Source organism: Engraulis encrasicolus, chromosome 4 (assembly GCF_034702125.1).
Source record: "Engraulis encrasicolus isolate BLACKSEA-1 chromosome 4, IST_EnEncr_1.0, whole genome shotgun sequence".
NCBI classification, from domain to species: domain Eukaryota; kingdom Metazoa; phylum Chordata; class Actinopteri; order Clupeiformes; family Engraulidae; genus Engraulis; species Engraulis encrasicolus.
The window spans coordinates 31,123,929-31,146,501 of NC_085860.1; the positions used below are offsets into that span (position 1 = coordinate 31,123,929).

Here is a 22,573-nt window from a genome sequence, read left to right on the forward strand (position 1 = left end):
AGGCCTATTTGTGCATTGACAACATTAGTAGCCTACATGAAGGGTAAGTAGATGAAAACTTTGAATTAACCTGTAAATTGCAGGCAGCCATGACAAGACTAACACGGGTTCTTTGAGATAATCTTGGCTGGACTCATGACAAAACCACTGAGACAGAGAATTTCATTGTATCTTACATTAATATGGATTCATAATTCATGTATTCCCTGATGGGATTAATGGCGGTAACATGTACAAGACGGTGTGTTATAATTTGAGCTAAATCTCTACAGTAGTATGGACACATTATATATCCGTATCGTAAGCTACAGGTAGACCTTACATCTTCATACAGAGGATGTGCATGGGAGGACAAACATCGCTTGCTTTTGTTTACTTGGTCTACATCCTTCTGGGATACACACTGACATTGTAGAATGGAGAATTTTTACGAATGTATAATTGCATCATCAGCTATCTGAGGGCGGTCCGGTCTTGAGTGTGTGAAACCCGCGTTCATGTTGAAATCTCCTATCTCCGATCACTTACTCCAGGTTGAATTACCTCCTCAATCATGACAGGGTGGATTAAGCCATATTCCGCTCACCTGTGATACAGTGACGCAGCGACACTGATATTTCCCCAAGGTTGAATGGATATCTACATTTGTAAGCATTTTCTGTCGCGCCCCTCCCAAGTGGTAAATGCTTGATCTCTATGCAGAGAGACGAGCAGACTTGGTATCTCCTAGAATCGACGATGTGGGAGTGCGTGCGCGTGCCCGGCAAAAAAAGGCGAGCGCTGGAGCACCTGAACAACTGGGCGGACACGCGCTTTCGCTGTCCATGGTACTGAAAGCGCCGGGATCTCACGACTCCTGAATGAATAACCGCTAAAATCCAAAAATCTGGGAATGGGAGATCTTATTTCATTTGCGTGTCAACATTTTCGGTGTTAATCTTGGATGTTTCCATCTGACGTCTCGGTATAGTGTTCCAGCCATTCCAGATTCGCCTCCATCCAATTAGCATAAGGAAAATGGATCAGCAAGGACCAGCATTCCACAAGGCAAAGGAAGGGATTTTTGTGACTGTAAAATAAACTGTTAAGCCTACTTCAGTTGCGCGCGCTGGCGTTTTAAGCATAATTAATTTGCTATCCGAGGATTACAACTCACGCAACACGATCCAACGCGGAGGAAAGGACAAGCCATTTTATTTACACTCAAGCAATATGTTCGGACATCTTCCTCCTATACAGCACACTTTCTCTTCATAAGCACTAAAAGGAATACCGTCTGGATATGGATACACTGAAGCAACGAGTTCTTGTCCCCGGCAAAGAGGGGCTGAAAAATGTGGCCGGGAAGACCCTGGGGCACCTCCAGAGGTAGACGAGGCTCTTTGATGTTTTTCCTGTAAAAAAAAAATCTTGCCTTGCTAGTATTTCCTTTTATCAGGAAGCGTATGAAAATAGACACCCGTACGCTACTAATATACTAAATAGACTAACCTATTTCAGGAACCAAGCTGTGTTCAAAGAACAATTTTTCAGATAGCTATTTCACTGATATAAAACGTGAACATTGTGATTTATGCATTAGGTAAAATAGATGTATTACAATAGTAGGACAGGTTTGTGCATAGATCAAAAATATTTCTAAATTCGTTGGCGTAGAATTAGGCCTATAAGAAAATCCGGTGTGCGAGATGGGGACGATACCCTTGGGGATTATTTTTTTCGTAGTGGTTGTGGTTGTCGTAAATAATTAATGAATGGGCTCGAATCGTGACACGAGGAGTAGGAATAACTATAGCATTTCATAATTAAGCAGATCGATCTCTTTCATAACACTTTCACAAGGGCTTCCTTTACAGAAGAATCATTCATAAATAAGAAATCTCCTGAAGGAAATGGCAACATATCGAAATAAAAAGTGTGACATGTAAAACAGATGTTCATCGTGGGATGTTTTCCTTTAAAATAAATAACCTGTGTTAGGCTATAATAAATAGGCCTAACATAGTTGACTATTTAGTTTAACTATGTCATTAGGGCTTAGGCTATTGTATTTTTATTATTATTATTTATTAAAAACGAAATAGTGGTCGATGTGCTAAATTGAAGATCCAAACATTCTCACAGTTCTGTAAATCATGTGAACATTTCCTTTTCACCAGCATGGTTGTGTGCTAACGAATTTACGCACTGAAATTTGTCTGGACACATTGGTCTAGCCTACAATAGCCCATCTAAATGGTTGAACATTTGGACCGCTCACGATTCTCCTCAGTGTGACTCACAACCTGACAAGATACCTCCATTTCACTTTTCGCCTTTCAGCGCGCTCAGCAGATGTGAAGCTGAAAAGGCACTGTTGTCTGCTTTCCTTGGTAATGGAAATTCAGTCGTTAGAACTGATTTAACGAAGAATGAACGAAGAAAAAATAATGCATGCTCAAACATATCCATTTGCTTTCAATAATCACTAACAATTGCCACCTCATATCATGATCATATGTCTTCATATCATAGGTCCATATGCCACAGTAGCCTACACATTGTTTAAGTCATGCACATTAGGCTACACGATGAGTAGGTGGCTGCAATGCGGTATGTTTTCGTTGAAATGCAAAAAAATAGAATATTGTACATTGAAAAGCAATTTATTTCTGAAAGCAGTTTATGACGATTCCACAAATGTAGGCCTATCAAAGATATTCGAAAATCATAGACACTCAATTATTGTGCTATAGACATATCTATATATAGACATTAATTTTAAAACAGTATTGGTCTATAAAAAGCAATTGTCTACAGAAGGGTCCACTTATAGGCCTACTGATTCTTACAGCAGCATATCTCCCATATTCCAAATGCAATTTGGCAACTGTTGAAAGTGCTGTTGTTCAAAATGGCAGTATATCCTGTATATCCAGTTGTTGCCATCTGAAATCCCAGAAATGATAAATAACCACATTCCTGAAGATAAAAATGCAACTGGTTCCTGTGATCCACCAGGGTGATGGACAAGCGCCATGGCACGGGAGAGGTTATCGAGTTGACGGAAGATGGAAGGCCCAAGGAGGTCCAAGAGAAGAGTCCACCTCTGTGCGACTGCACGTGCTTTGGGCTACCCCGCCGTTATATTATCGCCATCATGAGCGGACTGGGGTTCTGCATCTCTTTCGGTATCCGCTGCAATCTGGGCGTGGCCATCGTGAGCATGGTCAACAACAGCACCATTCACCGGGATGGCAAGATTATCGTCCTAGAGGTGTGTGTGTCACGCCCCATCCTTAGGTCCCGCCCACTTAATCCAGTTCAGATTTTCCATTTCCTTTTTTCCCCTCAATGGCTTTGTCTCTACATGTATTCCATACAATTCCCATTATATAGCCTAAATAACAACTGTGTTATTTGCTACCGATTTAACAATTCATTTAATTAGTGTCAACCGAATTTCCTCAATGGGTGTGAACATCAGTTGCATGCCTTTCTTCAAGGACTTGCCCCACCTGATAGATGCTGCTATGTTTTGCAGAAAGCGAAATTTAACTGGGACCCGGAGACGGTGGGTATGATCCATGGCTCATTTTTCTGGGGCTACATCGTCACGCAGATTCCAGGAGGGTATATCTCATCCCGTCTCGCGGCCAACAGGTGATTGATATTTGCTCTGAGTCTGGACAAATAATGGCATGATTTCAGTAGGCCCGTAGACGATAGGGCGATTGAACAGGTTATTCACACTCTGAACTAGTTTGTTCTCGGGTGATGTAAAGATATAATAACACTAGCGTTAACACAGATATGTGGGTCTAGGTGTAGATAACAAATTTGCCATGAAGTCCCTATTGTTTGAGGAGCCTACATCCTATATAACCCGAGTTTGGTTTCTGGGGGTATTCCAGCTGGGTGCCTTGAGCTTGACAGGCACTGCAGGGATGGAGCCTTGACACTAATACCGGGGGAAAGAAAGAGCTGGTGGGACCGTGGTGGGCGTGGAGCTTGTAGCCACGTGTTAATGAGGTCCCGGGGGACAAGCGTGTCTAATCTTGTAGAGGGGGTATGGGGAACCATGGCAGATTTATATTTTGGCTATGCTTGCCAACATTGCAAGTGCAGGCTATTTGTATGGTTTACTTTATCGTGCGCTTGTTAGCCTATTTCTTCTTACCTTGACAATAATGTCAATACTGTATCCTGTATACAGAAAATAATAAAGTATGAGCACCTGAGAGGATACGTCTTCCTACAGTAACAAATAGTCTGAATTCTCTCCAGTGTGGTTTAGCTCACCAATAAAGGCAGCGATTAGTTTCTAGGTGGTTCATAGCGGTCTCATCGACAGCGCAGGAAATCCCCCATCTATCTGGCGCGCCCTAATGATTCCCCAGGAGATTCTGCCTGTTTATTATTCGGCTTCTCAGCAGGTTTCTGCATGCTAAACTGGGCTGCTGGTTGTCCATACTATGCCAGACATGGAATTTAAACGAAAAAGCCACATTGATGACATCCACGGGATTTTCTTGATACACCAAAATGCCACTGTGCGTAATTGGAGACTTTTTGAGAATGGGCCCAACCATTGATTTCTGCAGTTATAAATTAGCCATGGTGCTGCTGTATAAAACGCGTGTGTATTTTTTATTTTTATTTTTAGAAAAAAATGTGTATTTGCACCCACCATCTAACATTTAACCATTTACACTGCTTTACTGTGGTATTTTCTTTCATATTACTTTTGTAGAGTCTTTGGAGCGGCTATTTTCTTCACATCTGTTTTCAACATGTTCATCCCTTCCGCGGCCCGTGTGCACTACGGATGTGTCATGTTCGTGAGAATTCTCCAGGGATTGGTAGAGGTAAACTGGAACTACGCTAATATTTTCATTTTGGTTCATGTGTTTTATAGAGTCAATTGCAGTTATTTTTTTGTTTCATATGCCCATATTTTTCATTCCATTATGATACCCCTTTGTTATTCTCATCCACAATATCACAACCAATAGGCCTACTTGTGATCGTATCATCACCAATTTCATTTAGATGTACATGCTTTATGTCATGGGATCAGGGATTTATGTCTGTTGTGATAAAAGACGTTTAACTGTTACCTCCTGTGTTGACTAATGCATTCATAGTATTTCAAAAAGTAGATACATATTTAGTATAGGAGATATAATGATCAACCCATGTTTGAATGTTTGCTAGAGCACATATGAATCCTAAACACAAAAATCTGTAATAAATTCCACTGTTTTCCTATATTGGAATCATCAAATGCAAAACACAGGGTTCAGTGAATGGAATAATGTGCTCAACGGTCTACTGCTGGTGGAAGGGGAAGTGGGGGGTAAAGAAATGTCAATTAATATATTACATAGGCTAGGAAAAAAGTAAGGTTATATTCTAATCCCAATATCATACTTGAGATTGTACATTAAAGACAAGAGAGGAAAGAGAACGAGACACAAAGACAGAGAGAAGGGGGCGGAGGTGGAGGATGAATGAATCAAAGGACAAGAGAAATGAACAGGTTCAGGGAGGAGGGACATGGAAAAGAGAGATGTGTGGAGAGAGAGAGAGCGCTGCAACAGATAGCCAGACAAAACCTGAGAGAGAGAGAGAGAGAGAGAGAGAGAGAGAGAGAGAGAGAGAGAGAGAGAGAGAGAGAGAGAGAGAGAGAGAGGAGAGAGAGAGAGAGAGAGAGACCTGCAACAGGCAGGTCTATAATTCCAGGAAGTGTGAGGGGGATGCAGGTTGCCGTGGAGGCAAAGAAAGCAAAAGATTTTTCAGGGATGGGACAGGCTGGGGCGCCTCGGTTTCCATGAGCACGGGGCTGATTACTGCAAATTAAACATTAGGTGTTCAGGCCTGCTCTGCACAAGCCCCAGCTATTTGTGCCCATCAATGGCTGATTGTGTGCCAATTAGAGACTAATGAAGATTTAATGGGAACATTGCTGTTTTGGTGGCTGAGCAGAAAGCCAGCCCTTAAATTTGCCTGAATCAGGGCGTCACATTAATCCCTGCCTGCCTTCCACGTGGGAGACCGCCAGGAAAATTACTAGTTTAGTTTGGCGATATCCCTCAGAGATCTAGCTGTGAAAATTGCACCCTTGCTTCAGGTGTGGTGTGTGTGCGTGTGCGTGCGTGTGCGTGTGTGTGCGCGTGTGCGTGTGTGCATGCGTATGTTTCTGTCCTTCCTAAGCTACTGTTTTCTCTTGACCCCCATGCTTTCCTCACCATTGTAACCATGGACATAGGCATATTGTAAATGCATGCATATTGTACGTCTATGATGATGACCAAAGACCTGCCCAGTATATAGATGTATGTGTGCATATATACAGTATGTCTATGGTTTGATGGTATCCATATTTTAATGTGTGGATTCCAGGGAGTGACCTACCCTGCATGCCATGGCATCTGGAGTAAGTGGGCTCCACCTTTGGAGAGGAGTCGTCTGGCAACCACCTCCTTCTGTGGTGAGTGGCATGGTTAAGAAGACATGTGAAGACAATATAACATCATCCTGCCAAGGAGACAAAAAACACAAGACTAAATCAAAATTTGAAGTGCTTTGAATTTGGCAGTACAGTATTGCTGTTCTGCTGTAAGTTGAAAGGTGCAACAAAAGTACGAGAATGTTGATATGAACTCATTGGTGTGTTGAGTGTTGAGTTATTTTAAGCTATTTACATCTCGGAAAACAACGTGAACATTAGTGGTGTCAACAATTATCGATTTGGCAATGCAATGCGGGGCATGGACAATTCAATTCAATGCGGCAAGTTCCATAATCAATGCGGCAAATTTTTAAAGTTTCAATTGCTTCCGTGGATATTTCAGGAGCAAATGAATGTTAAATTAAATAAAAGCACTTCAAAGCTTTGAAAACTGCAAGACTGATACAGAAAACAGCCAATAAAATGTTGCTCAGTATCTGACTACTTGTATTGTCTCATCATGACTGATGACACATTTGCTTTGCTTTCAGTAGAAATGTAATGCATTGCAATGCATTGTAGAATTGAATCGAATCGAATTGAATCGATACCTTCCGAATTGTAATCGAATCGAATCATGAGGGCAGTGCCAATGCACACCACTAGTGAACATACATATGTTGCTTAAGGATGCATGACTTTCCCACACCTGTGATAAAAAGCTGTGAGCGTGGAAACGTGAAGGATTATGGGTATTTTGTCATGGCAGGGATGCAGCAAGTTAGCCTGTCTCTCACGCAGACCCTTCGTGCTTTGTGCATCTTCGTTTAACTTTGTGAGCTCGCACGAGGGTCTGGAAATCTTAGACGAGCCCGAACGGAATCAGATATTTCACAGCCTGTCCAATCAGAATCGTGGGGCGGGGTATATACAAGTCAGTGGTTGAAGTAGTATGTGATTAAAAAAAAGCCACGTGAATTCTCCAATCAAGTTTGAGCTGTTTTGAACACACCCAGGCCTTTCCAGAGCTAAGCGATTGACAAGTTTCCAGATGGTTGGTAACAACCATCGCGTGAGAACCAGGTTAGCAGCAAGTGACAATTCTACGAATCAAGTGTATTGGACTTCTTTTTGGAACAGTAGGCTACTTGTCGTCTCGCTAACGCGATATCCTTGAAAAACAGGTGTTACTCATACTAGCAAGTTGAAGGAGAGGATTGTGCACATCCCAGGGAAAGGTGCAGGACGAAGGGCAACTGTAGTCTTCAGAGTGAGAAGTCTGCACACTTAGAATCCTTTTTGTTCTATTTTATTTTTTCATGGCAGGATAACGTCTGAAGACTGTTGAGGTCGAAACGTTATCCTGCCATGAAAAAATAAAATAGAACAAAAAGGATTCTAAGTGTGTGGACTTCTCACTCTGAAGACTCATACTAGCAAGGGCCGCACACTTCACTTTGAGAAACAGCCTCTGTCTCATCTCATCCTCCTCCCCAGGTTCCTATGCGGGAGCGGTGATCGCCATGCCCCTGGCTGGGATTTTAGTGCAGTACTCAGGCTGGTCCTCAGTCTTCTACATCTATGGTGAGTTCATTGGATGGATACTTTTTTTCCCCGTGTATTATTTGATGGATGCTGGACTGTCAAATATCAACAAATTATTGCAATTGTGAAAAGATTGGTAGCTTTTGTTGCTCCTCAGGTGTAAAAAAACCCTCTGGTGCAACACCTCTCTGCTTGTCTGATGATATTGTGCTTCAATGCGCTTTACACTCAGTTCAGATTTTGGTGTATTAAGAATTCAGTTTTTGGTTGAATTTTTGACATACATTTCCAGCTATTGACATATTAAGTTATTTTATTGTGTGTGTGTGTGTGTGTATGTGTGTGTGTGTGTGTGTGTGTGTGTGTGTGTGTGTGTGTGTGTGTGTGTGTGTGTGTGTGTGCGTGCGTGCGTGCGTGCGTGCGTGTGTGTGTGTGTGTGTTATACTCCTGCAGGCGTTTTTGGCATTGTGTGGTACATGTTCTGGATCCTGGTGTCGTATGAGAGCCCAGCTGACCACCCCACCATCACCGCCGAGGAGCGAGCCTACATTGAGGAGGCCATCGGGGAGAGTGCCACCTTGATGGGCCCCATTGATGTAAGTCCAGGGTAGTCCAGGTCCACTCATGCTGTGACACTGCACAAAGTCTTGTAACCAAGTCAGCCTGGCCAAGCTGGTCGACTCTTCGATGTCAAATCCCCAGAATGGGAACCATTGAAAATGAGAATTTAAAGCAGCTCGATTGGGGCAGGTTTAAGGCGAACACACAATAGTTCTAGTATTTTTTATTTATTATATTTTTTTATTTTTTTATTATGGTGGCCAAGCACTCATTGCGATGTCGCTTTTTGATCCTTCGATGTCGGCTCTTCCTATCATTGTGAAGCAGAATTCACCAAGTGTTGGATTGATCACCCACTAATAGGGAACGTGAGCTGGGTTTAGACCGTCGTTAGTTTTACCCTACTGATGATGTGCTGTAGTGAAGGGGAGTAGAGTTGCCCAGCACACTCATGGTGTCCCTCACGCAACTGCCCATCATGCTTCTCCCATCCAGGGTGCCCCATCGTCAATGCTTCACCCATCACTGGGGTCCTTTGCACCGGGGTCACCAATCTTGGGGGTCCCTCACATGGAATTACTGCTCACACACAATGGGTACCCTTCCACTGGCCTCACGGTAGCCATCCCACTTCTGACACCATTTGTAGCAAAGGGGAGTAGAACTGCCCCGCTGGGAATTGAACCCAGTCCTTCTGGAGTACCATGGGGCTCTGACCACCACACCGAAGAGCCAGGCTCGTTGGAGTGACAGTCAGAGACTACAACCCTAGTGATGACCACTCTATCACAATGTGTTGTTGCAATGGTAATCCTGCTCAGTACGAGAGGAACCGTAGGTTCAAACAACAGGTTCAGACAACAAAATACAATGGTCCCATGTGGTAGCCAAGCCAGAGGAATATATTGAGTCTGACTGAATGTTGTTTTAGCTATACCATACAGGCCCATTTGGTAGACGCATCTTCAGTCCACCCACTGAGAACTCTGAAAGTAATGACAGCTAAAGCTGGCAGATCGAAGTCCAGACACCATTTTGATTCTCATGAGAAGAAGAGAGCTAGACGTTAACATCACATCTATGATTCAGACTATCTCAAAGTAGCTCCACCACCAGTTTTTTTAAAATAGAAAGTGTGGAGGGGTTGTGTGGGTCGGTGTAATGCAAAGTTTTAAAGGTGCGTTTATTAAGTCTGCAATTTCGCTATGCACTCAAATGGATTAGCTTCTTTCTGTGTTCATCAAATAGGGAGATGGCTGGGGTTGTGTTTTTGGCTCTGTTCAAGACACTATACAGTATTTGTTTCCTGTCTACAGAGACAGAACTGGGTGTGAGAACAAGAGTTGAGTTGAGCTCAGACAGCTGGACAGACACGAGGATGTCTAATTAGAACATACAAATCTTGTATTGGATTAGAATCATAAACAGCGTTATTACCACAAACTTACCTACTTACTTAGGCCTTTAAATTCCCATAGGAACATAGGCCATTGACGAATGTCCTCCATCCTCTCCTGTCTTGGGCCCTCCGCTCCAGTTGTCGCCACGATAGCCCTTCTTCTTTCATTTCCTGCTCCACAGTTCTTCTCCAGGAGGTTCTTGGTCTGCCTCTTTTTCTTTTTCCCTGTGGGTTCCATGTCAGTGCTTTATTACCACAAAGATATCATTGAAATGAACTCTGGAATGAGATGTTTCCAGCATGAAATGTGTCCAATGTCCAGTTACATGGAAAATTAAGAATTTACCTCGCATCTGCGAAGATTAACCTGGGAAACTAAGAATTAATTTGGATTTATTTTCATTAATTAAGTGATTTATTCATTAAAATTAATTTGTCTCATTTCAGCATCATGGCCTTTTCTTTCCTCTCCTGTAGAAATTCAAGCAATGTTGTTATGATGTAGTTGAGTGTTTTCAGCACAAACAGCGAGTCAGATCACCAGCAGTGAGTCGGATCTGCACCAAAGGGCTTCTACACATCTTGAAAAGAGCAAAACTATGCACATCCCACCTCGCTGAAGTCAGGTGCAGGACAAAGATGTATCTGACGTGTATCTGACGATAGAAAGAGTAGAGGTCCGCACACTGTAGCTCCACTTTGAAGGTTTATTTAAGTCATACAACGACCCAGAACTATTCTTTTTTTAATATTTGTTTAGAGGCTTTCATGCCTTTATTGATAGGATAATGAGATGGAGACAGGACGCAAGGGGGAGAAAGAGACAGGGGAGGATCGGGAAATGACCACAGGCCGGAATCGAACCTGGGTCGGCGGTGTAAAAGTGCAGTGCCCTACCATTTGAGTCATGGCAGGGCAAAGAACTACTCTCTCTATTGTCTACTACGCATCTTGACCTGTTCCTCTTCTTCTTTTGTCCTGCAGAAATTCAAGACTCCGTGGAGGAAGTTCTTCACCTCCATGCCTGTCTATGCAATCATCGTGGCCAACTTCTGCCGTAGCTGGACCTTCTACCTGTTGCTCATTAGCCAGCCCGCATACTTCGAGGAGGTGTTTGGCTTCGAGATCAGCAAGGTGAGACCCTGGGTGACATTCACCTTCATGAAGATTCTCGTGCACTCAAGGGTGTATTCAAAGAGGGTCATTCACTAGTATGTCAGACTACTGGTAAACTCACTTGGAGGTAGTGGCAAATCAGGTAATATAAGGGGGTCATCCCTATGTTCCCCGGGTCCTATGTTCCCCGGGTCCTATGTTCCCCGGGTCATATGTTGCCCGCAACCGGGCACTTCTGACAGGTTAGGTCTAGGGATAGTTTTGGTCAGGGCACAAATTTACAGCTCAGAAACATTGCATTACTGACAGGTTAGGTCTATGGATGGTTTTGGGAGGGGCACAATTTGAAAGCTTGGAAACATACAATGCGGGGAACATAGAACTCTTTTTTAGAAAAGGGTCCTAAGTTCCCCGGTCCCATACAAAGACAGGGGAACATAGGACCCTGGGAACATAGGTACGCTCCCAATATAAGAGCCCTATATTCTAAACTAAATGATGCCTGTGGTTTCTATGGTTTAACCTAGCCAGGTTTACTGCTTTTAACCATGTTCTTGGAATACCCCTGGTCAAATGATCAGCAATTTCAGCAATCTTTTCCTGTGAAAGACACTCTGATGCAGGCGTCACCAACATGGTGCCCACGGGCGCCAGGTAGCCCTCCAGGAGCTTCTGAGGTGCCCACCAAGGATGTTAATAAACAGTCAAGACTACAAGATTTTAGTCACAGTTAATGCTTTTCTTCATTTAAATATGAGATTATTTATTTATAGCCTATAAAGAATATTTCCTTATAACGTATAAGCAATTTATCATTCAATCTAGTGTGATTTGCGAATGATGTCAAGACATCAGTAGAGGATTTTGAACAAAAGTAGCCCTCGGGTAGCCCTTGGTAGCCCCTGGTAGCCCTCTGACCCAGAAAGGTTGGGGACCCCTGCTCTGGTGTATTCGAAGAGGGCCATTCAGTATTATATCAAATTACCTGCTCCAAGTTCACCTGGAAGTAGTGGCAAATCAGCAAATAAAAGAGACACATACATATTTTAAACTAAATGATGCCTGCTGTCTTCTATTTATTTTAAGGTTTACCACTTTCTGTAGCTTAACCTAGCCAAGTTTACTTACTTAATCATGTTCTTGGAATACCCCAGGTCATGTTATCGTAAGCGAACATTCTCAATTCAACTTCCTTGTATTACAAGATACAAGATACAAGATCTTTATTGTCATGTACTCATGAATTCAAGAACTCATCAACAATGGACACCGAAAAAAAGTTTCAAAAAGTAAAAACTGTAGAATGAAATGTAGAAAATGTAGAAAAAGTCTGTAGAAAAAGTGGTGCTTGTCTATGGCTGTTCATGGCAGTTCCGCATCCTGATGGCTTGAGGGCGGAAGCTGTCCCTTAGTCAGCTGGTGTGGGCGCACCGCACGCTTCTCTATCTGCGTCCAGATGGTAGTAGGGTCAAGTGTGTGTAGCTGGAGTGGTGTGGATCAGATAGTATGTGTGTGGCCTTCTTTAAACATCGTTGGTTATAAAGACTATGGATGTTGGGTAGTTCCGTTTTTATTACACATTGAGCAAACTTGATTACCCGCTGGAGAGCTCTCATGTCTTGAGTAGTAGTGTTACCATAGCAGGCTGTGAAATTACCAGTTAGAACACTTGGTAACACTTTCTATGAAGCCCATATCTACAGCACATTATGAGTGCATTTATAACAACTTATAATGCGCATCATAATCATAGTGCGTTATGACTACAGTCATAACTCTTCATGATGGAGCATATCAACAGTCATGAATAAAAAAAAAATCTAGCCTATAATGCATTATAAATCTTAGAGTGTTTTGAATGCTCGTGACTGGTTAAAAACTTCAGGCAGTTAACAGGCTTAAAACTAGAGATGTACAGGATCCAAGATCCGGTTCGGGATCCGGCAGGATAATAGGGTTTTTCAGACTATCCGGATCCGGCAGGATCTTAAGCAGTGGATCCGGTACCCGGCAGTTACCTAAAAATCAGGATCTGGGGCATCTCTACTTTTTACGTAGCCTAGGCTTTTCAGTCAGTCTTTCACAACCCCAATCGCTGCATGGAGTGAAAGCCCTTTGGAAGCGGCCGTTGAAGGCAGTGTGGCAGTAAGCCAATGAGTCTTAAAAATAGTTTGCGCCAACGTAATAAAAAGGGCCCACGTGTGCGAGTTGGCTATGTGTTTCAACCCTTTCGTAGGATCCGGTATCTGGTTCCGGATCCGGCAGGATCTTAAGCAGTGGATCCGGTATCCGGCAGGATCCTAAAAATCAGGATCCGGTGCATATCTACTTAAAATACATTATAACTGTCATAATGCACTATGATTACGATGCGCATTATAAGTTGTTATAAATGTGCTCATAATACGCTGTAGATATGGGCTTCATAGAAAGTGTTACCGAACACTTTCTATGGCGCACCGGAAGCCAGTATTCTACTGTCCATGCCATACCTGTGCAGCCACCTCGGAAAAAAGAATCGCTGTCTGGCCGTCTTTGGGATGAAAGTGATGTGATGACACCCGCTTAGATCCTCATTGATATTTACTCCAAGGACTCTCTCCACTGCAGCCTCATCTATATAGATTGGCTGATGTGGCTTCTGTTGAATCAATTAGATGACACAATTGCGTAATGCATTCATCCACTAATCAACATTAAATTGAATCATTTTACAATGGCTCAGAGAGAAGGTTTCGCTATTTTCAGATACAGCCTTTGTGAGATTTGTTATCAATCAATATTTATGGTCTAGCTATTTTCTTTTTTTCCTTCTAGAGGAGACATTTCACTTTTTTTGGTGGGGGGGGGGGGGGGGGGGTATATCCCCATGGACTGCACTGAGGTTGATCAACTGCTAGTCATGTAATTGGTTCTGATTGGTAAAGATGTCAATAGTGGACATCCATCCTTTTGAGGTGTCTGAACATTGTCCACAGACCCAGTGTGTGTGAAGCACTCATTTTTGTGTACACAGCCAGTCTACACTGTTGACGATTCAACATACAGTGCCCTCCATAATTATTGGCACCCCTGGTTGAGATGTGTTTTTTAGCTTCCAATTATTTTATTTTTTTTCTAAATAATATGGTACCTTAATGGAAAAAAGAGAAAAATCCAACCTTCAATACAAGTGCATTTATTCAGTGGGGAAAAAATCCCACATAAAGAAATAATTATTTGACATCAAATAATGTGTGTCACAATTATTAGCACCCCTGGTGTTAATATTTTGTACAACCACCTTTTGCCAACAAAACAGCACCTAATCTTCTCCTATAATGTTTCACAAGATGGGAAAAGACAGAAAGAGGGATCTTCAGCCATTCCTCTTTGCAGAATCTCTCTAAATCATCCAGAGACCTGGGTCCTCTCCTCTGTACTCTCCTCTTCAGCTCACCCCACAGGTTCTCAATGGGGTTGAGGTCAGGGGACTGAGATGGCCATGGGAGGAGCTTGATTTTGTGTCTGGTGAACCATTTCTGTGTAGATTTGGCCATATGTTTAGGGTCATTGTCTTGCTGAAAGACCCAGTGACGACCCAGCTTCAGCTTTCGTGCAGAGGGCAACAGATTTTGATTTAAAATGTCCTGGTATTTCAAAGCATTCATGATGCCATGCACCCTAACAAGGTTCCCAGGGCCTTTTGAAGCGAAACAGCCCCACAGCATCACTGACCCACCCCCATACTTCACAGTGGGTATGAGGTGCTTTTCAGCATGTGCATCTTTCGTGGTACGCCAGACCCACTTAGAGTGTTTGTTGCCAAAAAGCTCAATCTTGGTCTCATCTGACCAAAGCACACGGTCCCAGTTGAAGCCCCAATACCGCTTGGCGAACTCCAGACGCTTGCGTTTATGATTGTGAGTGAGGAAAGGTTTTCTCCGTGCATGCCTCCCAAACAGCTTGTTGGCGTGTAGACAGCGCCTGATGGTTGATTTGGAGACTTTGTGACCCCAGGATGCTACCATTTGTTGTAATTCTGTAACAGTGAGCTTTGGAGATCTTTTGATTTCTCTTACCATCCTCCTCACTGTGCGTGGTGGCAAAATAAACTTGGGTCCTCTTCCAGGCTTGTTTACCACTGTTCCAGTTGTTTTGAACTTCTTAATTATTCCTCTCACAGTGGATATGGGCAGCTGCAGTTGAGTGGCAATCTTCTTGTAGCCTCTGCCTGACCTGTGAAGGTCGACGCACATCTGCCTCACTTGTATGCTGTGTTCCTTTGTCTTTCCCATGTTTAAGAGTGGATAAGAGAAATGGCCTCTGTGTCACGTCATATTTATACCCCAGGGAAACAGGAAGTGATGAATTACTAATTAAATGTTCCTACATACTCTGGTAAACTTTGTAAACTACTGTAGAAATGACAGAAATGCTTCAATTATATTTATTTCCTGGGAATTGTTAAGGGTGCCAATAATTGTGGAACAGGTGATTTAATGAAAAATAATTATTTTTTAGTCAGGGATTTTTTTATTTTCTTACAATTCATTTGAGTTGAAGGCTACATTTTCCTACAATTTTCAGTGTGACAGTATTCTTCTGCATTAAACACTGAATTTATTTTAAGGCTTTTAACACATCTCAACCAGGGGTGCCAATAATTATGGAGGGCACTGTAGCCATTTCTGTACAATAGCATTGGGCTGTCAGTCAGACCACCTTAAGTCAAGCCGTATAATATGTGTCAGGTACAGTATGGCGATGTCTTGTGTTTGGGTTGGGTAGCCTTGGTGTTACGGTGCATCCACCGTGCCAAACCCTGCCTGTTAGCATCACTCCTGATTAAATTATCAGGGCCACTGACTGATTGACTGACTTGGCTGTCTGCTCTGACTGTGTCACGGCCTACATCTCACATCCCCACACCACACCACTTGCATCTCTGCTCCTATGGTCAGCTGATCGGGATTGGTCGGGACAGAGCGAGAGCTGCGAGAATAAATCCTGACATGGGTATTGATTGTTGACTGTTGCCGCTGCTGTGAGGAGAAAGTGTCAGATGAATTCACAGAGCGCGAAGGCTGCGTTTCACAGAACAGATTGATTCCTCAGATTGGAGCCGAGATGGAGCACTGTCCTCAGGCAGCAGGCTGGTGGTGTGGTGAGGCAGGTCAGAAGGTGACAGAAAGGAGAAGATTAGACTCCTTCGGCTGCTACAAACCCCAACTCCGATGAAGTTGGGACGTTTGGTAAACAGTGAATAAAATCAAAATGCTATCATTTTCAAAACATTCAATCTATTTATTAGATGGAGAATAGTGAAAAGACAACATATTAAGTGTTAAAACCGAGAAAAAATATTGTTTTGGGGGACATATGTACTCATTTCTAATTTGATAAATCCAACACGTCTCAAAAGAGTTGGGACGGGGACAATAAATGGCAGCAAATGTCGAGGAAGACAAAACAAAACAAAAGACAACACTTAACAGTTAAATACATTAACCGATGAGATGATTTTATATAAAAAACAGTGTTAAATCCTATCTTGGACATGATTTCACCAGCTTAAATGGTGGGTGTATTCCTTGTCATGTTTTGCAATGTTTTCCTTTCTGTAGTGCTTACAGTGTGACAGGTCTTGACCAAAAACCCACCATTTTATCACCTGCTGGTCCTTATGATGGAGCCAAACTGTTAAAACATAGTAGAGAATGCAATTTGACCTTATTATGTGGCAGTAATCGAAGATCTCCCTTCAAAATATAATGCATGAGTGGCTTTTTATGCTGTTTAAAACCCATTTATACCATTCAGCACTGTATTTAACTCTACAGATGAGTGAGAACATCTTAACCAATGCACTACTGCACCCGCATGCCATCATGGAGGCTGACTTTTGAAGCTAGCACTAACACAAGTTGGATGGTCCATTTTCACTGTAGCACAGGATGTGCAATGCTCTATTATTGTCAAAAAGAATGGACTTCTACAACTTCTGCTGACTTCTGTAAGCAAAGGACAGTTTCCCATGTCTTCTGGGTCTATTTTAAGTGAGCTCAGGTGCTTAGGAGAATGTTACACCCCTGTATCATTTTCATGCATTAAGCATTCTTAATATGGTCAATTTTCAATAGCTCTAATTCCTGGTGTGCTAGAGTGAGACTACAGCCAATATATATTTCATGATGTCATGAACCTATACAATGATTTTATTAACAAAAATATGTCTTATATACACTCAATCGTGGTAAATCAAAGGGAATTCAAAAATGTATGTAATAACTATGGTAATTATTCCCTTTGCATCTTTAATTCTGAGTGACTCAGCCTCTCTGTGATGATCTTATACCTGGACACCTATATTGTCCGTCAGTACAATTCATTTTGAAATGTTCTTCTTTGTTGTTTTATCTTATTTGGATGTTTACTAAATTTCACTGATCCCCGTCCCAACTCTTTTGAGACGTGTTGGATTTATCAAATTAGAAATGAGTACATATGTCCCCCAAAACAATATTTTTTCTCGGTTTTAACACTTAATATGTTGTCTTTTCACTATTCTCCATCTAATGAATAGATTGAATGTTTTGAAAATGATAGCATTTTGATTTTATTCACTGTTTACCAAACGTCCCAACTTCATCGGAGTTGGGGTTTGTAGTTGGTGCCATGACAGGCGAGATGCTATAGCTGAAAGTTTGAATGTGCTGAATTTTGCAGTGTTGCTTGCTGTAATTCAACACTCCCAGTGTTGACACTACTCTCTAAGTGTCAAATTAAGCTGCAAAATGTTGGGTTGCTAGTTGGTGTAGTGAACGTGTTGGTGCTCGGCCTGAATTTTCCACTATGAGTCAGGCTGTGTTATAGGCACTGATATGCAGCATTGGTGAGGCGGATCCTCAACTAAGCATTTGCATTTTAGAGGAAGCTGGGAATTTCAAATGTAAATTTCTACTCCTGTGTCCTACTTAACTTTTCACACAGCAAAATCTTTGAAAAAGTAGCGGTCACAGCATTTTGTAATAGAATCGGACTAAAAAGACAGATGGTGATTAGACAACAGAAAAGTCTGCCATATTCCCTGATTACTGGTCAAGATTATTAACCCCTAAGCGCAGCACTATGTCTCTCTGTAATATCATAGCAATGTTGTTATGATGTAGTTAAGCATTTTCAGCAAGTGAATAGGGTCGCTGGCGACCCCCTCTGCAGTAAGAGGCTACGGATTTTATAGAGAGAAAGCTTATTATTATCTCATGAAGATGATGTAACACATTGACATTTTCACGCCTACACCCAGGGCTGGATTAATGCACAGGCTAGATATGGCTGCAGCCTAGGGGCCCCCACCTGCCTGGGGGCCCTTGATTGTCCAAAAGTGATAGATCGTAGAATTGTGACAAGATGTAATATTGAAAAATTCTGCTGTTGTGTTGAGTGTGAGTATCCTTAATTCCTAACTCGTAATTATGACACTGCCTATGTAAATTTGTCGCAAAATTTGCCCTACTGGGAGGGCCCACAGCAACCTGTAGCCTAGGGGCCCCAGGCCACCTTAATCCGGCCCTGCCTACACCACCACCTACTTACTGTATTTCAGCCCAATGGATATTGTACTCAGGTAAATATAAAACATTCAGACAAAACATTTCATGTCAAGAGTTATATTACATTACGTTTAGCTGGTGCTGTTATCCGTAGGGGCTTGTAGGGCGCTTGACAGGGACAGGTGACAAAGGAGCCATAGTACTGTGCTGTACATGGGCTTAGATGGTTTGCCCAGCGGCACTTCAGCTATAAATCAGGGCACAAGAGAGGGCCAGTCATCCACTCCCACATCTAACATTTCCTGAATATGTTCTCCAGACCTGTGCAGTTGAGATGTTTTTATTCAAGCAATCATGAAAGGGTCTCAATTCCTGCAGTTGAGTCTTTTCCCAGTATGTTTGCTTCCATCAGCTATGCAGTATACAGTCTTGTGTGGCATGATTAAGTTACTGTTGGCTGGGGTGTAGAAACGTTATAGTTAGTTTTTTTACATGTTAGCATCATACAAAAGGGGGCGGGGGCATTGGAGGTGGGTCCTTTGGGCCCAGAATTTGTTTCTATGCTCTTGGCTGTTAGTCTGCAACTTGGAAGGTTACTGGTTTGAGTCCTCTTACTGTACCAGTGGTAATATGAGTCACCTCTCCTACACCCTTGTCCATGTCACATTGCTCCAGGAACTGTAACCAATACCTGCAAATCAAAACCAATAACTGTAAATCACAATAAAGGTTTCTTGCATCTTGGTGAAAACGTTTTTTAAAAATGAAGATCATTTGTGATGCTCCATGTTTGTCTTTGTATTAACTAAGACAGTCCCTTCCTTCACAAGATGTGCACCAGAAGTGAACAGAAGCGTGATGACTTCACTTACTTTTGATGTCAAGTGTAAGTTGCTTTGGACAAAAGCCTCTTCTAAGTGCAATGCTCAACTCTCTATATGAATTCTCCCCTCGCCCTGTCTCTCAGTTGGGCATGATCTCTGCGCTCCCTCACCTGGTGATGACCATCATCGTGCCGATCGGGGGACAGTTGGCGGACTTCCTGCGGAGGAAGAACCTCATGTCCACCACCAACGTCAGGAAGATCATGAACTGCGGAGGTGCGAGCAACAAAGGATATGAAGTGTGTGTGTGTGTGTTTAGTTTAGTTTAGTTCATTAGGATCCCCATTAGCTGGGCGCAAACCCAGCTATTCTTCCTGGGGTCCAACAATAAAATCACAAACAGTTAAAAATTCTACACAAATCTGTACATTCATTTAAGCACCATACATTGAAAAAGAAAGAAAGAAAAAAACAAACAAAAAAATATTTAATATGAACAAAAATTACTATAATAATGGTTCAAGACCTTGTGACAAACATGTAAGTGTGTGTGCATGTGTGCATGTGTGCGTGTGTGCGTGAGTGTGTGCATATACAGGATGTGTGTCTTTGGGTGATGGGAGAATTGACTGGCAATGGGTGGGGGAAAAGTGGTTAAGAGGTCATGAGTTGCATTCAGGCTCTTCAGTGATTTGTTTGGTACAAATGGTGTCTAACTTGTATGTATACTGTATATACAGACATCCTAAGTCTCCCTGAAGTTCAGGGAGTCTCCCTGATATTGATAGTGGCTTTTCGATGCCCGCGAGTCAGATCAAATAGCCTATCCCTGATTTTAAACTATGCAAGTTGCAAAATGTTTAAACACTAATGCTGTTTTGTTTGTCGGGGTGTCGATGGTCGATAAGCATCTCCCTGAAATGAGTTTTTGGAACTTGGGATCTCTGTATATATGTCATGTATATAATTCTTATAGGACAGTGTGGTTCAACTCTACCATCTGTATATATGTCATGTATATAATTCTTATAGGACAGTGTGGTTCAACTCTACCATCTGTGTGTGTTCTGCTTTACTGTGTGTGTTGTCCTCTGCACTGCAGGCTTTGGTATGGAGGCCACTCTACTGCTGGTCGTGGGCTTCTCCCACAGTAAAGGGGTGGCCATCTCCTTCCTCGTGCTGGCGGTAGGCTTCAGCGGCTTCGCTATATCAGGTGAGAGAGAGAGAGAGAGAGAGAGAGAGAGAGAGAGAGAGAGAGAGAGAGAGAGAGAGAGAGAGAGAGAGAGAGAGAGAGAGAGAGAGAGAGAGAGTTGACATGTTGTCATCTCATCATAATAAGAACCACCTGGGACATGTTCAAAAGAGGTGGTTTAGTTACTAACCAAACTAAGTTATTCCTGAGTGGTTTCTAGATTGCCCCAATGGGCTCTACAAATACAGAGTTATCCATGTGCGACTCTGATTGGCCTGCATTTTGATATTACCTCATAACCTGCCAAGCCGGTCTATAGCTTGAAATGTACCGGAAGAGTCTGGGCTCACACTATAGGCAAAGTGACCATGCTAAGGTCTTTCCAATGACTAGCTACACATATTCCAAACTAGATAGAGTGTTGTCAGATTCATGGCCCAGCTCTGATTATCCACTATAGTGCAAGGCTAGACAAACCCAAAAAAACACATTCTACCTACGAGTTTTGGGGTTGGTCTAGTTTACGAGGCTAATTATCTTCACTATATATATATATATCGATATGATTACCTTCAGTATACATATATCTCAGACTGGTGTTAATTTCTCTCCTCCTTCAGGGTTCAATGTGAACCACCTGGATATAGCGCCCCGGTACGCCAGTATCCTCATGGGCATCTCCAATGGCGTGGGCACCCTGTCCGGCATGGTGTGCCCCCTCATCGTGGGTGCCATGACTAAACATAAGGTACGTACTGACTGTATAAGTTATCACTGTCCCACTCCCACAGTCTGCTATGAGGAGTGACCGTACGTCTTCCTAATTGTGTGTGTGTGTGTGTGTGTGCGCATGTGCATGCGGGTATGTGTGTGTGTGTTCGTCATCATGTCTTCTCGGTCTCTCATTCAGACTCGGGAGGAGTGGCAGTACGTCTTCCTGATCGCGTCGCTGGTGCACTACGGCGGCGTGATCTTCTACGGGATCTTTGCGTCGGGCGAGAAGCAGCCGTGGGCCGACCCCGAGGAGACCAGCGACGAGAAGTGCGGCTTCATCGACGAAGACGAGCTGGCCGAGGAGTCCGGCGACATCACGCTCAGCCACATGCCCGCGCCGGGAGGGGCCGCAGGAGGAGGCCTGGGAGGAGCCGGGGGCCCCGCCAAGAGCTACGGGGCCACCACGCAGGTCAACACCGGCTGGGTGCAGAGCTGGGACACCACGGAGGAGTACGTCCAGGAGGGGGCCGGCCAGCAGCATCATCACCAGCAGGACGAAGACTACTGATCACACCAGCCAAGACTAAGCAACACTAGTCTAGAGCACAAGGAGAAGAAGCACAGCACAGCACAGCACAGCACAGCACACCACAGCACAGGGCAAGACACAGATATTTGGTTATTTTCACACACAGAGACACAGACAAACAGACAGAGACACACACACACACACATACGCGCGCGCGCACACACACACAAATAACATTCATTCCGAGGAACTCAGAGGAACAGATTCTAATTTAGAAGTTGAGCTATACGTAAAGCATACACTGAAGTCAGATGAAGAGTTTAAAATATTAGAGTAATATGGAATAGCAAGATACAGTATATAACATCCATCTATAAAGTCTATAAAATATAAAAGAGACACAAATTTTATTGACCACAGATTATGTACAGAACTTATAGTAGTGTTAGAATACTGACTTTGCAGAAAGGTCAGTCCTATACAAAAGAATCACAAGCCCTGATTCTGTCATAGGCGATATAAAGTTGTTGTATGAGTGCTTTCTTTTATCATGAACTTTACTTTGACAATGGATGACAGCCAATTTGAGAGCTATTCTCTCCCCTCAAAGAAACAAAGAGAGATTACTAGAAAGTGAGTCCATGGCTTGAACTACTCTATGTTGTATTCCATATTTATCGGGGGGGAGGGAAGAAAAAAGACATTTAGAAAATGCATAGTCTAAA

General features: G+C 42.9%; 1 protein-coding gene across 1 annotated transcript; it reads left to right on the forward strand.

Moving 5' to 3' along the window:
• Positions 1 to 1,282: 1,282 nt before the first annotated feature.
• slc17a6a (solute carrier family 17 member 6a) lies at positions 1,283 to 21,887 on the forward strand. The gene is made up of 12 exons (XM_063197816.1): positions 1,283 to 1,368; positions 3,001 to 3,256; positions 3,524 to 3,642; positions 4,733 to 4,847; positions 6,385 to 6,472; positions 7,931 to 8,017; positions 8,432 to 8,574; positions 10,923 to 11,072; positions 19,557 to 19,689; positions 20,516 to 20,626; positions 21,226 to 21,353; positions 21,516 to 21,887. The coding sequence occupies exons 1-12, from the start codon at positions 1,283 to 1,285 to the stop codon at positions 21,885 to 21,887; spliced, it is 1,788 nt and encodes a 595-aa protein (XP_063053886.1).
• The last annotated feature ends 686 nt before the right edge of the window (positions 21,888 to 22,573 follow it).

Excerpts from the sequence above, each read along its gene's own strand:
- slc17a6a (XM_063197816.1), top strand. The coding sequence starts at position 1,283 with ATGGATACACTGAAGCAACGAGTTCTTGTCCCCGGCAAAGAGGGGCTG. Across the intron at positions 11,073-19,556 it reads TTGGCTTCGAGATCAGCAAG|TTGGGCATGATCTCTGCGCT; the intron begins GTGAGACCCTGG and ends CCTGTCTCTCAG. Across the intron at positions 20,627-21,225 it reads CAGCGGCTTCGCTATATCAG|GGTTCAATGTGAACCACCTG; the intron begins GTGAGAGAGAGA and ends CTCCTCCTTCAG.